This window comes from Podarcis gaigeae (genome assembly GCF_964106915.1).
Source record: "Podarcis gaigeae genome assembly, chromosome: 12".
NCBI classification, from domain to species: domain Eukaryota; kingdom Metazoa; phylum Chordata; class Lepidosauria; order Squamata; family Lacertidae; genus Podarcis; species Podarcis gaigeae.
In genome coordinates this window covers 19525557-19543156 of record NC_139688.1, presented here as the reverse complement: position 1 = coordinate 19543156, position 17600 = coordinate 19525557, and the positions used below count along the sequence as shown (strand labels likewise).

Sequence of the window (17600 nt, the reverse complement as noted above, 5' to 3'; positions counted from 1 at the left end):
CACAAGCCCCTTCACTAATTAGAACCTTCCAGCCTGCTTAAATGACTTCACCATCTTGTCCTTTCTACATGTCACTAACCCTCAACTTGTTCACCAAACCCACATTCCTGACTGAGTTAGGTCAGGAGCACACCTTTCATTCTTCACTCTTATTACTTTGGGGCTGGGTGCATCCAGGAATGTTATATATCCAGGAATGTTATACTGCAGGAATGTTATACTGTCACTGGCAACAGGAACATTCCATTTTGACATTGTTGTTCATCTCCCCCCCTGGGGGGGCAGGGAAGACAAGCAGCAACACCTCCCAGAGTGCCCCTGCTCTAACTGAGTTGTGGTGGTGGTGGAAGTGGAGGGGTGGGCGCAGTGGCATGGGAGGCAGGGAGTAGCGTATTCTCAGGTGGCAAAATGGTATGGGCTGCCCTTGGTACTTAGTACCCTTAAGAATATGGTGGTGTGTTCACTCCTGAAAGAACTCTCCCTACATGCAGAGATTGTGAACTACTGTACAGTTGCTAGTGTTCCCTTTTTGGGAAAGATGCATAAGAGGGTGGTGGTTCAGCTGAAGGTGCTCTTTAGATCCATGTCAATCTGGGTTTAGGACTGGTTTTGGAACTGAATCAGCCTTGATCGCCCTGATGGATCACCTTTATTCGAAGATGGATGCAAAGTGTGACTCTGTTGCTTTAACTCAGCCTCTCATTGGCTTTTGAAGTCATCAGCCATCATAATTTGCTGGACCACCTTGTGGATTTGGAAGGCAGTGTTTTGCAGTGGTTCCACTCCTATCTGTGGAGCTGGTCTTGGAGGGTGGCATCAGGTGACTATACCCTGGCAATTGTGTTGTGGGGTGTCACAGGATGCAGGGGGTGGTCCCTGTCTGCTTGAAGGAGGCAGTGGTGAATCCACTCCTCAAGAAACCCTCCTTAGATTCAGAAAATCTAACTAATTACTGGCCCGTTGTTAATCTCCCCTTCTTGGGCAAGGTTCATGAGCATGGGTTGTGGACCAGATGCAGGCACTCAGTTGGGGTTTAGGTCCAGTTTGGGCACAGAAACTGCTTTGGTTGCCCTGTATGATAACCTCCGTTGGGAGAGGGATGGGAAATGTGTCCCTGTTAATTCTCCTCACCTCTGCGGCTTTCGATACCATTGACCATGGTATTCTTCTGGAGTGACTGTCCAAGTTAGGTGAATGGCACTGTTTTGCGGTGGTTCCAGTCCTACTTCAATGGACACTTCCTGAGGGTTATGGTTGGGGAGTGTTCTTCAGCCCTATGGAGCCTTCAATGTGGGGTACCTCAGGGTTCAATTTTTTCCCATATGCTGTTTAACATCTACATTAAATGGCTGAGTGAGGTTATCTGGGCAGGTGGGAGTATGCTGTTAGCAATATGCTGATGATGCACAACTCTGCTTCTCCTTTACATTTGCAGGTGTGGCAGTGGATGTTCTGGACCATTGTCCTGCCTTGGTAGTGGACTGGATGAGAGCCAACAAACTGAAGCTCAATCCAGATAAAACTGAGAGACTGTTAGGGGGCAGTTCCCTAGACTGGTTGAATGGGAGGTTGTCTGCTCTTATGCTCCCTCTGAAGCAGTGGGTACACAGCTTGAGGGTACTTAGATCTATGGAGGAAGGGTGATATACTAAATGAATGAATGAATGAATGAATGTAAAATAATAATAATATAATAATGTCCCACCATTCTTTGTTCTTTCAAACGAAGGAGTAACATATTACTTACCTGGGAAACCCAGCCAGATGAGTGGGGTGTGTATGTATGTATGTATGTATGTATGTATAAATAAATAAATAAATAAATAAATAGCAGGCTGAAAAATTGCTGCTTGCCATGCTACTTTAAAGTGATTAACAGACACATGCACAAATTTTCCTTCTCTAAAGTGCCCCCCATCACCCCATTTTCGATACCAGATTTTCTTATTAAATTCTTTCTGCTTCTATTCCCTTATCAGTTTAGGAACATTAGATCACCTGAGAAGCCACTGAAACACTGAACAGAACTCTTCTGATGCAGGTACATTGAGTCAAACAGAATATCGGGGAACATACAAACATATATAATTTGAGAAGAAGGGTCACTGAACAGAATTTGAGCAGTAGCCTCCTTTTGTCCATTATGAAAAAAGATAACTAGGACAAGATTTACTCTTGTGCCACCTCCATCTCCAGCTTGAACAGAATGGAAGAATCATAGAGTTGGAGGTAAACTCAAGGCTCATCTAGTTCAATCCCTCCAATATAGGTATCAAAGTTATGTTATCCCCAAGCATTTTATGGCCTTTTAAACGTGTTTGTGGGAGAGGGGTTATTTGTTTGTTATTTGTTTTTGTTTTATTATGTAGTTTGTGTTCTCATTTTGTATTTTTATGTTGTGAACTGCCCTATATAAAAAGTTAATCAATCAATCAATCAATCAATCAATCAAATGGCTGGGGCTCCTCTGCTGCCAGCAAGGTAGGGACCCAGCCTGAGAATTTTTCTAAGGCATTCCCTGGAGACAGACCTGCTGAGTTCTCTCCCTGGATACTAGAGTCTTCTGGGTAGTTGCTGTAGGGATAGGGGTCTCTGTTTCCCTAAGTCTTGGCTCTGGGAGGTTTGGACCATCAGCAGATGATGAGTTATCTGGGTTTGGGTCAGGGGTAAATGTGACAGTTCCTTCAATTTAGTACCAGTTTAATATGGAGTTGCCATCTTTGTTCATCTGGTTTTTTAATTGAATTCAGGTGATGATTTTACCAAGCTAGTTCTGATGTTTTCTGAGTTGTCCTTCCATTACCCCACCAGATTAGACTTGGGTGTGTGCGTGTGTGTGTTATAAAACACAACTGCAATTTCAGTGTCAGATATGGATGGCTAGCCCACCATTTTCAGGGCTATTGTGCCATAATTTGAAGTTTCCTTTTTATAGCTTCTACTCCCGTAATTAGTTCCTATTTGTTCATTTATGGGACCATGGGATTCATTACATGGCCTTTAATAAATCCTATTCCTGAAGGGTCTTACAATGGCCTTTAATTTGTCCTGTTGATATGGGATTAAAATGTCCTCTAAATAGGTGGAACTTTTTTTAAAAAAAAATTATTTTATAAGTGCAATTGTAACGCCTATTTAAAAAACAGCTTTTGGTCTGGCTGCAAAGAGGAAACCAGTAATTTAGCTAGCTCCTACTTTCCAGGACACAGAAACTGACTGCTTAAAAGCCCATTAAATAATGTCATGGATTTTTGAATGGACAGAAGCAAACCTATTACAGGGCAGAAGCTGAAAATAAGTTTATATGTGCAATAGTTCTGAAAGTCCTTATAGTGCTCACATGAAAAATGAAATATTATTTTTTAAAAAAATGTGTTATTTTGCTATTTTATTTTTTAATTATATGAACCAATATTGTTTTATTTCTTCCTAAAAAAATAACAGAAGAAGAACAATGAAGCCAGCAAAAGTGAGAATTAAGGATCAACCGCTATATTCCTCATTTAATGAAAAGAGGAAAAGTAAACAGGGCTATGAACCTGGGCATATGCTTTTATTGCCTTCAGCTCCAACAGAATCTGTTGCACAGTACTCTTTAGCCCTTCCATCAACAAATAAAGATAGAGTACTAGATGAAATGGACGTGCTTAAGAATATAACTGTTCATCTAAATGAGGTAGGACAATCACTGAATTTTTGCATGTTCATTCCATCTTGACTGTTGAATTCAGTATGCCAACATAGTTTGCATCCTAAATTCCTCCATCCAAATGTTTCCTTTAACTAAATAATTTAAATTGCAAGAATTAATAGGAATTCCTATCTGAGTGGACAATATTAACTACCAAGGAGTTCAGAACCCTGAAAAGCTAAGCAGCTCATTAAAACTCAATCTATTCCTGGTAATATACCAAATCATATGCATCCTAAAAACTTGGTGCTAGTATCATGGCTAGGAAGAATAGCTATTATAAAAATTGTAAAACCTAGAATCAGTTTCTTCTTTTGAAATTACCATGAAATTATCATGGTTCTTCTCAGCGTGGAAAGAAACAACTGATCCTAACCACTGCTTTTATCTACAGAAAAGAAATAAGTGAATTAAAAAACTTAGTTTCTGCTGTGAATTATTTTGTTGAAATAATTTTTAGTATAATTTTTTTATTTGTATTAATTATTATATAATTTTTATTATACATATACAGTTTGCTGATACAGTTGTACATTGGTTTAAGAACAGTCCTGTTTACAAATGATTTGGTTTACAAACTCTGCAAAACCGGAAATAGTGTCCTGGTTTGAGAACTTTAACTCAGTCTAAGAACGGAATCGGACCAGTGGAAGGGCACCGGTGGCAGGAGGCCTCATTAGGGAAAGCGCGCCTCGGTGTAAGAACGGTTTCAGTTTAAGAACGGACTTTCAGAACGGATTAAGTTCATAAACCAATCATGCTGTTTGCCAAAGTTTTTGATACCAGAATTCTGAATTGTTTTTGGAAAGAGATAAATGTGTGTATCACAATTATTAGTTAATCTGTCAGTTGTTGCTAGAGCTACTGTTGTCATTTGAATTAATTTTTATTAATTTTCATTAATAACAATCTAATGGAGGCCACATTAATACAATACTAAATCATGCCAAATCACAATACAATAAAAAAGTAAATTAATCAGTTCTGAATTCAATATTTTTGGATTACTTCCCATGTTCTGGTTCTGGAGTTGATGTTAATCCTTGGTCCTGCTGCAGTTCTCTTAATTAGTCCAAATTCCACAATGCCAATCTTAAACCTTTGTTTTAGCAGTCACTAGTGTGATGACTTTCATTCGTATTTAATAAATCCATATCCATTAACTTGCAGAGGGATTTTATATCCTGTAATTTCTGTGTGAAATTATTGTTTACCTTCTTCTTTTCATATTGTAATCAATCAATCAAAAACTCATTTCTAAGTACACCACAACTTCATTTTCCCTCTCCAAAACTTGAAAGCACTCCAGCTTCACTTATGTAGTGTTCCAGTTACGATAGCAAGAGTCCTCTCCAGATCAAAACCTTGGCACTGATTCATTTAGCGGGTTATCTTTCTCCTTCATACAGAACATGTCTGTTTCTTAAGTCCAAATTCAGATCCATCTTAAAAGAAACAGAAGTACTTCCACTCATGGTGACCGCATTGGAGAGTTTCCAATACGTACAGTGCTACACATTCTGCGTCCCTGCCCTCGCATTCCATGAGAGCGGGAGGCAGTTATTGGATGATCCACGAGTGAAAGCTCTCCTACCCCAACCTTGGGGGGGGGGGTGTTTCCAAGGATAATTACTCCCAGATTATCCTTAATTAACTGCACGGCTGGCATACGCTATTGTGGGATCCATTGTTTTCCATGGTGGGAGTGCCGGAACGAGCTACTATTGTCAAACATTGGAAAGATTTTAAAAATAGACATTCCTTGAGTTTCTGCTTTTATGCTATGCTAATATTAGAAATATATAGCATTGCAGGTAGTCTAAGGGAGAAAGATATAGATATAGATTTGGACATTTTGTTGTTTAGTCGTTTAGTCGTGTCCGATTCTTCGTGACCCCATGGACCAGAGCACACCAGGCACTCCTGTCTTCCACTGCCATTTGGACATTACTAAAGGATTATTGTCTGCCCTGTAGTTGAAAAAAATATGGAAGTCCCTATCTGTCCTTGCAAAGAAAAATATGCTCAAAATTGACCACAGATGATTCCAAACCCTACTTAACTGTATAGTCAAAGGCATATAATCACAGTGCCACAGAGGCTGTCTGGAACAACTGTCTTACCTCTGTATGGCAGGGAAGTGCTGCATATCTGACAGATATATTATAAAACAGTAGCGGGCAACTTCCAGCCTACATGCCTGTTTAGGCTGGTGAGGCCCTTTAACCTATGAGTCTCTTTTGGCCAAACCACACCCACCTGCCCTATTTCTGAAGTCATCTATGACTTTGTATGTGGAACAGTTAAAGTGGCTGGGGCAAATGGGTTTCCAGGTACTGCCATTCAGCTGACTGGCGGTGCTTGAAAATCCCTGCTCTCGGTACTTGTGTATCTCTTTGCTTGGTTGATTACCTGTGCTTGCAGAGAGCTGTGTACTATCAGCTGATAACTGAATCATAGAATCACAGAATTGTAGAGTTGGAAAGTGCACCAAGGGTCATCTAGTCCAAACCTCTGCAATACAGGAATCTCAATTTGATCATACATAATAGATAGCCATCTAGAGTCCACCACTTATTGCGGGAATCTGTTCCACTGTCAAACATCTCTTACTGTCAGAAAGTTTTTCCTGATGTTTAGTCAGAAGCCTTTTTCTTGTGACTTGAATCCATTGGTTTGGGTCCTAGCCTCTGGAGCAGGAGAAAACAAACTTGCTCCATCCTCCATTTGACAGTCCTTTAGCTATTTGAAGATGGCTATCATTTTTTCAAAATATTTCCCCATGATCCAACTGTTTGTCGGTGTGGACAGAGAATCCTGAGGAGTGCTTTGAAGCTTCCCCCCCCCCATCAGCTGACAGGGCTTTAAAGCACTGCATTGGGCTCCCTGCAAGCACTGGCAATCAGCTCCTTGGTGATTCTTGCAGGGAGCCCTGCACAGTGCTTTGAAGCCCAGACAATGAAATGATGGGGGCTTCAAAGCACTTTGTGGGGTGCCTGATGATACTGTGATGTCAGATGATTGAAAGGTGGGCAGTCCTGCCTATCTATCATACTTGGGCTAGGGGGATAGGAAGGTGATAATTGGTTCTGGCTGATGGATCTAGTTCCCACCACTGTTGTAAAGTGTTAGCAAATGATGTTAGATCCCAAGAAGTATAAAACTATTTTTCATGTTCCAAACTAACTTATGACACAATATTATTCAGCAACTATTCCACCTGCCTGAAACATAAACATTTGTACAATATACCACTGTCTTTATCATCAGGTAAAACAATGACTTTTGGCACCAGGCATCTAGTATAATACAAGTAGGGGGTATGTCTAGTGAGAGATGGTAAAAATCATTTGGCACTTTCTGCAGCTTGTACAGACAATGGAAGGTGTGTATGCAAATGAAGAAATGAAAGAAGAAGAGGCAGCGGCGGCGGCAGCGGCGGCAGCAGGGGAACCTACAGTACCTGTATGTTTATTGAATAATTTCACATATTCTTTGAATAGGTTTCGTGTATGCTAGTTGTGTATACTGTATTGATATACTGTCTTACAATAGTATATAAATATAATAGTTCTTACAAATAGTTGCTGAAGAATGGATAACTGTTGACTTCCAATTATGCCGTGATACCTTTTTTGTCCTAAACCAAGGATGGGAAATGACATATCTGGGAGCAAGATGTGTCCCTCCAAGCCTCTCTTCAGCCTTTACTGTTCTTCCCAGGTCATGCCCTCTTCCTTGGTCACACCCCTCACTGGTCCTCTGTGTCATCCTCTTTGGGGGTTGGCTGGAATTTGTCCTTGAACTGTGACAATTCATCTTGTTTATTAGGATGGTGGATAGAAACCTATGACTGCAGATACAAACTTCTGAGTTCTGTGTGAGTGTAGCTTACTGAACAAAAGCAAGTCAAATTTGTTTGCATCTAGCCCCACCCACTTTAGTCACTTGTTCTGCAAACCACTGGCCTGTGAACTCCACTCCCATTCTAAACGATGCAATGGTGTTAAATATTTGAACAGCACTTTGTTCAAAAAGTAGATGTTACACAATTTTCCACAATATTTCTCCCCAAATACTAGATTCAGGAAAGGGCAACCAAAATGATCATGATGCTAGAACATTTCCCCTATGAGTAAAGATTACAAAATTTAGGGGCTTTCTAATTTAGGAAAAAAACATGTAAAAGTTTATATGATATTGATCCCTCTCTAGTGCTAGTATCTGATGCTAAAATCCAGTGTCATCTGATGAAGCTTAATATTAGAAGATTCAGGACAGAGAAAAAGAAGTACCGTATTTCTTTTTAATTCAGTACGTGATGGCCATGATGGCCAGACCTGCTGCCAGCATCCACCTCTTACCTTTAATGTTGCAGGTCTGGCCATCATGGCCATCACTTAATGAATTCTGTCTCTTGGTTATCAGATTTGGGAAGAAATACTGTAAGGTTGCAGTGGTGGCAGAGAATAACTATTTATGCTGCCATATACGGTAATAGGCTCAATAATGCATTTTATTAGTTTTTCAGTGAATGCCACTTCATTCTCTTAACTTGCTTTGTTTGTTTATACCAGGGAGCTCAATTAGCTTTGCTTAGTATAAGGGACGCAAGTGGCGCTGTGGGTTAAACCAGAGAGCCTAGGGTTTGCCGATCAGAAGGTTGGCCGTTCGAATCCCCGCGATGGGATGATCTCCCGTTGCTTGGTCCCTGCTCCTGCCAACCTAGCAGTTCGAAAGTACGTCAAAGTGCAAGTAGATAAATAGGTACCGTTCTGGCGGGAAGGTAAACGGCGTTTCTGTGCGCTGCTCTGGTTCGCCAGAAGCGGCTTAGTCATGCTGGCCACATGACCAGGAAGCTGTATGCCGGCTCCCTCGGCCAATAAAGCGAGATGAGTGCCGCAACCCCAGAGTCAACCATGACTGGACCTAATGGTCAGGGGTCCCTTTACCTTTACCTAGTAGGAGAATTTACATGAGAGTGATTGTCTCCAAAGCTAGAGTAATCTTTGAATTCCACAAAGTGACAAGGGAAATTTATGTTTTATCATGCAAATGGCAACAGGACCTAGGGAACAGGAGAATAACTTCCTTCCTGGTTTGCTTGCATTTCACTGAAACGTGCTGCTAAGTAGACCATAGGATTGAAATCTAACTAACGTATTTTTCTCTCTATAACACTCACATTTTTTCTCCTAAAAAGTAAGGGGAAATGTCTGTGCGTGTTATTGAGCGAATGTGTGGTCCCTGGAGCCGGCTGGCCCAAGTACAGGGGCAAAAATCATATCGCGGAGGAGGGAAGGCTAAAGAGAGGAGGTTGCTGCTTTCCTGCATTCTGCCCCAGGGTCTTACTGCCCACTGTTTTCGGTTGTTGTGTTTGTTCAAACTCCAGCCCACTCGGCTCAGGTTCCATCGGCTAGGTGCGCAGCCGACAGCCACCACCTCCTCCTCTCCGTGCTCCACTGCTGCTGCGTCCAGCATCGCAGGCAGCCGGAAAATGCAGGTGGAAGAGAGAGAGAGAGAGAGAGAGAGAGAGAGAGAGAGAGAGAGGGCTGGCTTGGGTGGGTGGGGGGAAACTTTTGCCTTCCTTTCCTCCCTCCCGTTAAACCCCTCTCCTGCATTCTTAGCCAGCTGCTTCTCCGCACACCCCTCTTGTGCTCCTTGTCCCTTCTGTGTTTTTCCTTCCCTCCCCATTTAAAACATGGTTACAAAGCACGGATCCACATGGATCCTCAGGATCTTTGCATTGGGTCACCCCAAATTCACCATCAGATCACATTACATGTCCATGGCTACAGCCTGCACCAAAAAAACCACGCACCCACTGTTGCCTTGGGCTGCAACGGTGCAAAAACGTGGTTACAAAGCATGGATCCACATGGATTCTCAGGATTTTTGCATTGGGCTACCCCAAACTCACTGTCAAATCACATGTCTGTGGCCACAACATGAAGCACAAAAATGATACATCCACTGTTTCATTCAGAATTTTTTTTCTTGTTTTCCTCCTCTAAAAACTATGTGCGTGTTATGGTCAGGTGCGTGTTATCGAGCAAAAAATATGGTAATTGCCTCATTCCTTTCATTTTACAGAAAATGCAAATATTTAATTTGAAGCAAAATAGCTGGTTCAATATGTTAAAAAATTAAGAATTGAAACAAAGCAAGTATGGGTTTCAGAAGTATTTTAACCAAATAAAGATTACATTTTAAAGAAATTAAAGTCAGAAAACGCTGTAGAAATGTTTTCCCCCTTTGCTAGAAGGAAGAACATGAAGATATGACTACTTTCCTGATATGTTGTTCACAACTCAGTAACCAGTTAGATTGTGCACTTCGTGAAGAAAAACAAGTATGTACTATGAAAGATGAACAATAAGTATAAATTTATTTTGCTGTTGGATTTGCTTTCTCTCTGTACTTGGTAGGTTTTTGTCTTATTCTAACATAATATTTAGCCTGTTCTCTTACCAAGTGCATCTGGAACTCAGCACATTTCCCAATACTATGTGTGTAATTTGACTCTTCCCTGAGCAATGTGAACACAGTGCTATTGTGGTAAACAGAAAGAGAGTCTCTCTCTTAAGGTGAACTCACTGTTGATCCTAGTACATACCATTCACAAGCAGGAATTGGTTACATATGCATGATGAAATCCCTGGTTGATGCCATATCCAGTGCAGATGAGACAACACATATATTTCAGCCATTAATCAGCCCTTGAGAGTGAATGGAATGAACAGAATATTCTGTTGTGAATAAGACAAATACCCTCTTTTTCATTTAAGCATGACCCTTATGGCAAGGACAGAATAAGCTTATTAAAATAGAGTAGCCAGCTAATCTTGTAATAGGAACATTAGCTGATATGACTGAGGATGATGCATTAAAATTCATCATCACTTGTTATTTTGTTATTGTCAGCTCTGTTCCATCCCCTGGTCCCAGCAATTCTCAAAACCCAAGGTGGTCTCAGAGTGCCCCAGATGGGGAACTTACACAAAAGAGTTCAATTGCCCCCTTCATTATAGTACTGCACTTAAGTTCTCATTTGATCTTGAAGTCATCACAGAATCAGTGGTGTACCTAGGGGTTGGCTAGATTGGTCATTGCCAAGGGCACAGGCCATGAGATGTGTGTGCAAAATGGCGGCTCTCTGCCTCAGAGTGGCTAGGAGCCCACTGGCCCACTTTTGTGCTCCCTGGACCACTCCTCCACTGCTCTGTGTGGTCAACATTTCCTTGCCAAGGACACAACGGACCGGGAGGGAGGCACCAATGCAGCTCCTTGTAAAGGGGGCAAGGGAGCCTAGGTACACCTCTACACAGAATGAAATGCATGTATGAAAAGGGTAGTTATTTACTGTGAAAACCTTGTGTTATATGTACAAAGATAATTTTTTGGTGTTAAATTGTAACAGAAACACCTAGTGATTTTAATTTTCTTTCTTAGATATTAGACTCATTGCTTCAGGTAAGAAATTCATTCATTCATTTATTAATATTTCTAAAACCTGTTGTATTTTTTAAAAAAAAATGTAATGTGTAAATGCCTAATTTTATTTATTTATTTTTCTTCAAGTGGTTTGAAAAGGAGGTCCGTGAGATGGAAGAGGTAAACTAACATTTGGAAAGTTGGTTGATTAGTTTTGATAGGAAATATGTGGAATATATTGTTGCAGTTTAAAACATTGTTACAGTGAAAAGCATTTCTGTATATGCATTGCTGCTGCTTATTTATGACCAACTTTACAACATCCATTTCAGTGGAGTTTACTCCCATGTAAGTTTAAATAGCTTTGCTAATTTAGTGATTGCTATTTAGGTTGCATGCATCTCTTGAGTGTGCTCAAGTACAATATTAGCATTGTAAATATGTTTGCTTGTTATACATATGAAAAAAACAACACAGAAATGTTCAGCTTTTACATAAGCACTCCATGCAGTGCTGGGGCTTGGGATGCCTCTCCCCTATCCCATTCCTGCAACCTTTGCTATGTGGTTTAATAGTCTGCTGTAACAGCAGCTGTGCATCAAGTCAAAGATAAGAACATGCAGAATAGAAGGGGAGCTGTTCGATAAGATTTCACAGGGAGCAGAGCAAGATTTGTTTGTTGCTTTAGCCTGGGTTAGGCTTCCATTGAGAAGTTTTATAGTTGATCCACCTCTTCCTGACCTGTCATCAGGGCTTTGAGCTGGATCATTTGAGGAATGAGGCATCCTCCTCATGAGTAGGGCTTAGTGAATGTTATCCTCATGAGGGCCAGGCAGACCTGAGCTTCTGATTTTGATTTTCTTATAAAGAAGAGCCTCTGCTCCTGTAGTCCTGGGTTTGAACTTGATGGGTCTGAGCCCAGTAAGGGTGTAACTGTTGCTTTAACCCTGTAGCCACTTTGATTGGGGTATCTTCTAAGATGGTGGACTCAGGAGAGTTATTGTTCTCAACTGATTCAGAGTTTTTCAACCTTTTTGAGTCCATGGCTCCCTTGACCAACTACATTCTTTCTGCGGCATCCCTGTGAGGCTCAGGAGCCCAGTTATGTCACCCCTTGCCTGCAGAGCTGGCAACCTCTAGTCCTTTTTTGAACACCCTTTTGGAGTGTTCCCTTAGTCTCCTCTCCCCTCTCCTTGGGAGTCCTCTGGGCAGCTGCTGTTGCCACGCCCCCATGCCCCAAAGAGAGATGCCTCCTCACTTCCCCACAGGGACCTTGCACTTGTCTGTCCATTCCCAACAGCAAGGACTGGCAGACTGGCTGGCTGGGCTCCCTCACCTGCTTGATGGTCAGGGGGTGCTGGTTGCCTCAGCTCCTGGCAACCAGCATCCCCTGACCAGCCCCAGAGGACCATTCGCCTGGGGAGCTTGTAGTCAGGGCTGCTACAGTAAACAGCACACAACCCTTTGGGAAGCAGAGACATGAGAGGGCATCAGAGGAGGGAGGGAAGGAAAGAGGGACAGAGGCTAGTGTTGCCAGCAGCACTACTATCATTCAAGGCACTCCAGGGTTGAAAACCACTGCTCTAACTTTATCAGTACTGGGGTCAGTACCTCTGAGGACTTGCGTAGCTCAGGTCTGGTCCCCCAGTTAACAAATAACCTAAATTAATAGGATAATATATTGTGCTAATATGTTGATATCTATATTTCAGATAGGCGAGGAAGAAATGATTCCAGATTGGCAAATTCCAGTAGCTGATAAAAACATATCAAATAACATTACTAAATTACGGAACCGCATCCAAAAGCTTGAAGATTTGAAAGGCCGTATTCAAGAACTGCCCAAGCTTATCCAGCTTTCTGCTCCTAAACAGTAAGAGTGCTGTGAAATAGTTAGGTTTAATAGCGATAAAATATAGATTTGTTATATGGATTATTGAAAAATATTTTATTAGACCTTTCCATTTCCTGAAGCACAATCAAGGTGTTTGCTTAACAATCATGAAAGACTAGAAACTATCACATTATCACCATTTTTGTACCTCCTTAAAGGTCTAACTTAACAGTATGAGGGGCTGAAGAATTCTGAAAAAAACCCCAAAATATTTGCTGTTTGGTTGGCTGATTATATCTTGTTATGAGTCTGTTTCCAGAACACTAAAGATTAAGCATGAGCCATTTCCTATATAGTATTATAGTGGATTTTATTAGTAAATATAAGAATGCATTTTTTTTTACCAAATGTAACCTAATTATGTAAAATTAGAAATTTTATTTTTTTCAACAACTGACTTTCAGATTATAAAATTAGATTTAATATTTATAATATTTAACATTTTGACAAATACTTCATATTTTGACAGTGAAAAGAAAAAAGCATTAAGCCCTGTGGCTCCTGCTCCAAAAGACCCAAAACGTATTATTGAAGGTAAGGATTGTGATTTAATATGGAGACAAAGGAAGCAAAATATATGTTTTGGATGGAGTATGAGAAATAAGTCGTGGAGCATGCTGGACAGGTCATAAGGGGGCTGAAGGAAGCTAGGCTAACAAGGTAGGAAATTGGGGACATGGAAAATAATATATAATTTGCCTTTTAAAAAATGGAGTGTAATCTTGATTTATTTGAAACTCTCTGCTTTCTTTAAATAATTATTGTATTTATATTAATTTGTTTCCTTATTTTCATAATGATATTTGTAATTTCTTCATATGTTAGGGATGGAAGAATTTGTCAGTTTTGCTTCTCCTGGTTTTTCCACATTTCTTTAATAATTTGCATATTTGTATTTTAAAAATCTTTACAATTCCCCCCCATGATTTTTGCTTGAATTTCTCTTAATATAACACATTTTTAGCAGTTTTGAATAATGTACACATTTCCAAGCAATTTCAGATAACATAAAGCACATTGTATTTTATTTTCATTAATATACAGTATTGCATTTCCTGAAAGTGATAAGCACTGCGCATGGTGTGTGTGGGGTTATAGCACTGTCTTATGTGCAGAGAGAAGGCATGCAACAAGGTCTCAGTCAGTTGGCTACTCTTCCTTAGTCTGTTGGCTTTATATGCAAACTGAATTGAATTTATCCCCCATACCTAGTATATATATGTGTGCATGTATTCTTTGTATTAAAAACAAAATTAAGCAAAGAAAACCACTTTGCTAGACTTGGAACTACAATATTTGGTTGAGGCTTGGAGTCAATGAGATTTACTAGGAGTAAGTTTCATAAATGGCTACTGTCATCTAGAGGAGCACTGTTAGTTGTCCCTCCTGCTACAGCGGCCCAGCTGGCCTTCGCTAGATATCAGGCATTTAGTTCTGTCAGGCCCATACTCTGGAAAACACTTTGGTAGGCACCTATGGTTTTGACTTGAAAGCTTTTTATGCTGACAGACCTTTGCACGTGTTTAAACTGATTAGCCATTCGCTTTAATGATTATTTGTATTGCCTTTAATGCTGTTTTGTTTTGTTGATGTACACCACCCTGATACTATGATTTGGCGGTATACCCATCTTTACAGCACCAATCCCATTTGAAACAAAACTGCAAAAACTGCATGTCGGCTGAGAAAATCAGAGACATTTCTTCCTTTTCTCCTCTTTTGGTAGCAAGAAAGAAAGGCTCCCAGAAAGGTCCTGATGGCCCTTAGTTTCTCAATGTGTACTAGGGTCATTATTTCTGGTACAGTCTCTGTATGTTGAAGGGTTACAAAATGGAGTCCTTCCTGCTTCCTGTCGCTGGAGCACTGCTGTTGCTGTCCTGGTTGGATAAATGATGTTTAAGGAGAAGGATGTATGTGTTGGGGGTTAGGGAGTTTTAGAGCTGGGTAGGCGCAAGGGAGGGGGTGAGTGCAAGGGAGTTGGGCTGGGCAACTTCTGAACCTGGAAAATAGGTGGTTATTTATTAGTTTTTTTAAATAAATAAATAAATATTGACTTATTTCTAAGTCAGTTTTTCATGAGCTGATGAGAAGTAGCTTGAAATTTAAAAAGGAACATTATAACTACTCATTTCTTCTTTATTTTGTTCCCAAATCATAGCCTATTTGGTAACACTGTTTCAGAGAAAGGTCAGTTGGCACCATCATTTCATTGATTTGTTTTAGGGTTTAAACTTAGCCAGGATGGATAAGAAGAAAAAGCTTTCTATTTTACAAGTTTATTTATTTATTTCACATTTGCTATTGAATTACTGTATATACATTTGAAGAACTGCTACAATAGTTTAAACTGAGTAATAAAATGTTTTGTTTCAGAACTTGCTATGAAACATGCAACTGAGGATGTAATGAATATGGTACAAGTTTTCCAAGATGATACAGGCCAACGTAAGTTCTTTAGAATTTGAAATGGCAGTGGCTGAAATCTCAGGGCATCATCTGGTCAACATTAACCACTTTAATATCCCAGTGGAGGAGTGAAGAATCAGAACCATTGGGGGTGGGAAATTAGAACCAGGAAAAGCCAGTCTGGGGCTGGAACAAATGGTGGGAAGAACCAGAATGAAAAGTGTATGAAGCGACCCCTTTTCTTTCATGTTTTGTGGCACCCCTTTTGTGAGTCTCCCTCTTTCTGTTACTTCCTTTCTCTACTCCTTTCTGTTACCTGCTTCTAGATGCCAGCACTTCCTCTGCCCAGAGGTGCCAACTTGAATAAAATATTGGGGAAGGGGGCAAGTCCTGCTCTGCATGATCAATCAAATGATGCAGGACACCATTTGAATGGCAATGCCCATTAACTGGGGTGTGTGTGTCCTCTCAAATATTTTACAGGGGGGCTGAAGACCCCTCAGCCCCTAGGAGTTGGCTCCTATATCTCTGCTGCTGGTGAAGACTGCCATTTCATGCACCCCGCAGAGATCCACTGGCCCTACTCATCCCTACATTTGCATGGTCAATATGTTTATACTCTTACTCACATGACAATGAGCCTGCATATTCTGCCCTGAGTAGATGTTGGATTCATCTATAAGAGATGCCTGTGATCCTCCAGTTAGCAGTAATAGTTGAGTGAAGGCTAGGATAGATCCTTGGTGGAGAGAGGCAGTGATGGTGGAAGCTTGACTCTGTTTCCACCAAACCTATTTGTGAGTAATTGAACAGGAGTGGCTGATTTTATAAGCCCCCCTTTTCAATTACTAACAATATCACCAGAGTAGGATGTGAAGAATCCTTGCCTGTATGGGTCATGGCACTGGAAGACCTAAAGTTTCTGTTGAATTCTACATTTATATGTGTATGTTTAGATTGCATTAAATAATAGAACAAATCTATGTCCTGCGTAATAAATATTTAAATTGTATTATTAACTGGTGCTGGTCACTTTGGATACCCATTTCTGGGGCAAACTAAAGGCTATAAACTTAACTAAGTAACTAAAATTTTGTTGTTGTTGTTCAGAAACAATGGAATCAATGAATAATCGCATGCTAGAAATAATGAAAGTGTTTGAAAGACAGACAAACAAGTTACACAGGTACATAATCTATTTGATATGTTACATAGAAAAACTGTGCAGTATTAATGCATTACAGGAGTACAGGCAAAAACCAGGTTCCCAGAACTTTGAGCTTTTAGCCAAGATGTGCCACAAATTCCAGGTGCATATGCCACTTGTAATCCATGCCCAGGTTGGACAATGATATTATAGCTTGTAGAAACTTATATTTCCAGTTAATTATATTTTGGCACTTTTGTAAGGAAATCATCTTCAGTTCCCAGAGAACTATGGCTATCTGTGGATTGTTAAATAAACCTTAATGTAAACACTGCATATAATGAAATTTCACACTGTGCTAAATTTAGAGGGTGCTTATGTCCCTTATCTATATGGGGTTGTGACATATATGATATGAGCAGGGTCTTTCCTGCCAGATGTTACTGAAGTTTTATAAAGTACAAACTAAGAAACATATATTTCATACTTTTCAGAGTTTCAAATGAACAGGATGTGCTGGAAGGTGTGAGTATAATACTTAAAAAACTGTATGAGTGTTCACAGCAGTTCCTGGATGCAAAACACTATAATATAGAAAATAATAGAGCAAGTATTTGTATTTTTAATGTAATAAATGAGATGAATTTTAAATACCTAAAAAGAAAACAGGATAATTGCACCAAATTTCAGATAAGTCTCTTGAATCCACTGAATTTTAATATCTGACAAAATTTCGGAAATATATCCAGAAATATTGAAGTTAGCAGATGGAAAAGAGAGGTAGAAATGAATGTCATCAGCATGCTGATGATGCCTCACCCCAAACCCCAAGATTACTTAAATCAGTGTCTAATGGGGGATGAGACATTCCCTATCAGAAGACCTCCACCAGAGTAAGCTGTTTGTGTGACATTATGCTGTGTCAATGTTAAAAATGGCTTCACCATTCTTTTTAATTTCTTAATTTTCATTCTTTTCATTTCTGAATTTCAATTTTTAAACATTTCTTAAAATATGTTAAAACTATT

At 40.1% G+C, this 17600-nt stretch overlaps 2 protein-coding genes across 2 annotated transcripts in view; one reads left to right on the top strand and one right to left on the bottom strand.

The window, feature by feature from the left end:
• Positions 1-17600, bottom strand: part of LOC310827983 (integrin beta-1-like) — a 437041-nt gene that overhangs the window by 258330 nt on the left and 161111 nt on the right. The gene's annotated exons all lie outside the window — the stretch shown is intronic.
• Positions 1-17600, top strand: part of CCDC7 (coiled-coil domain containing 7) — a 139935-nt gene that overhangs the window by 3338 nt on the left and 118997 nt on the right. The window contains exons 2-12 of the mRNA XM_083704491.1: positions 1980-2041; positions 3445-3676; positions 7058-7156; positions 9954-10043; positions 11144-11164; positions 11273-11305; positions 12838-12998; positions 13489-13553; positions 15393-15464; positions 16536-16611; positions 17067-17097. Of these exons, the coding sequence (XP_083560617.1) occupies positions 3455-3676; positions 7058-7156; positions 9954-10043; positions 11144-11164; positions 11273-11305; positions 12838-12998; positions 13489-13553; positions 15393-15464; positions 16536-16611; positions 17067-17097 (870 nt within the window). The 5' untranslated portion in view covers positions 1980-2041; positions 3445-3454. The remainder of the gene's footprint in view (positions 1-1979; positions 2042-3444; positions 3677-7057; positions 7157-9953; positions 10044-11143; positions 11165-11272; positions 11306-12837; positions 12999-13488; positions 13554-15392; positions 15465-16535; positions 16612-17066; positions 17098-17600) is intronic.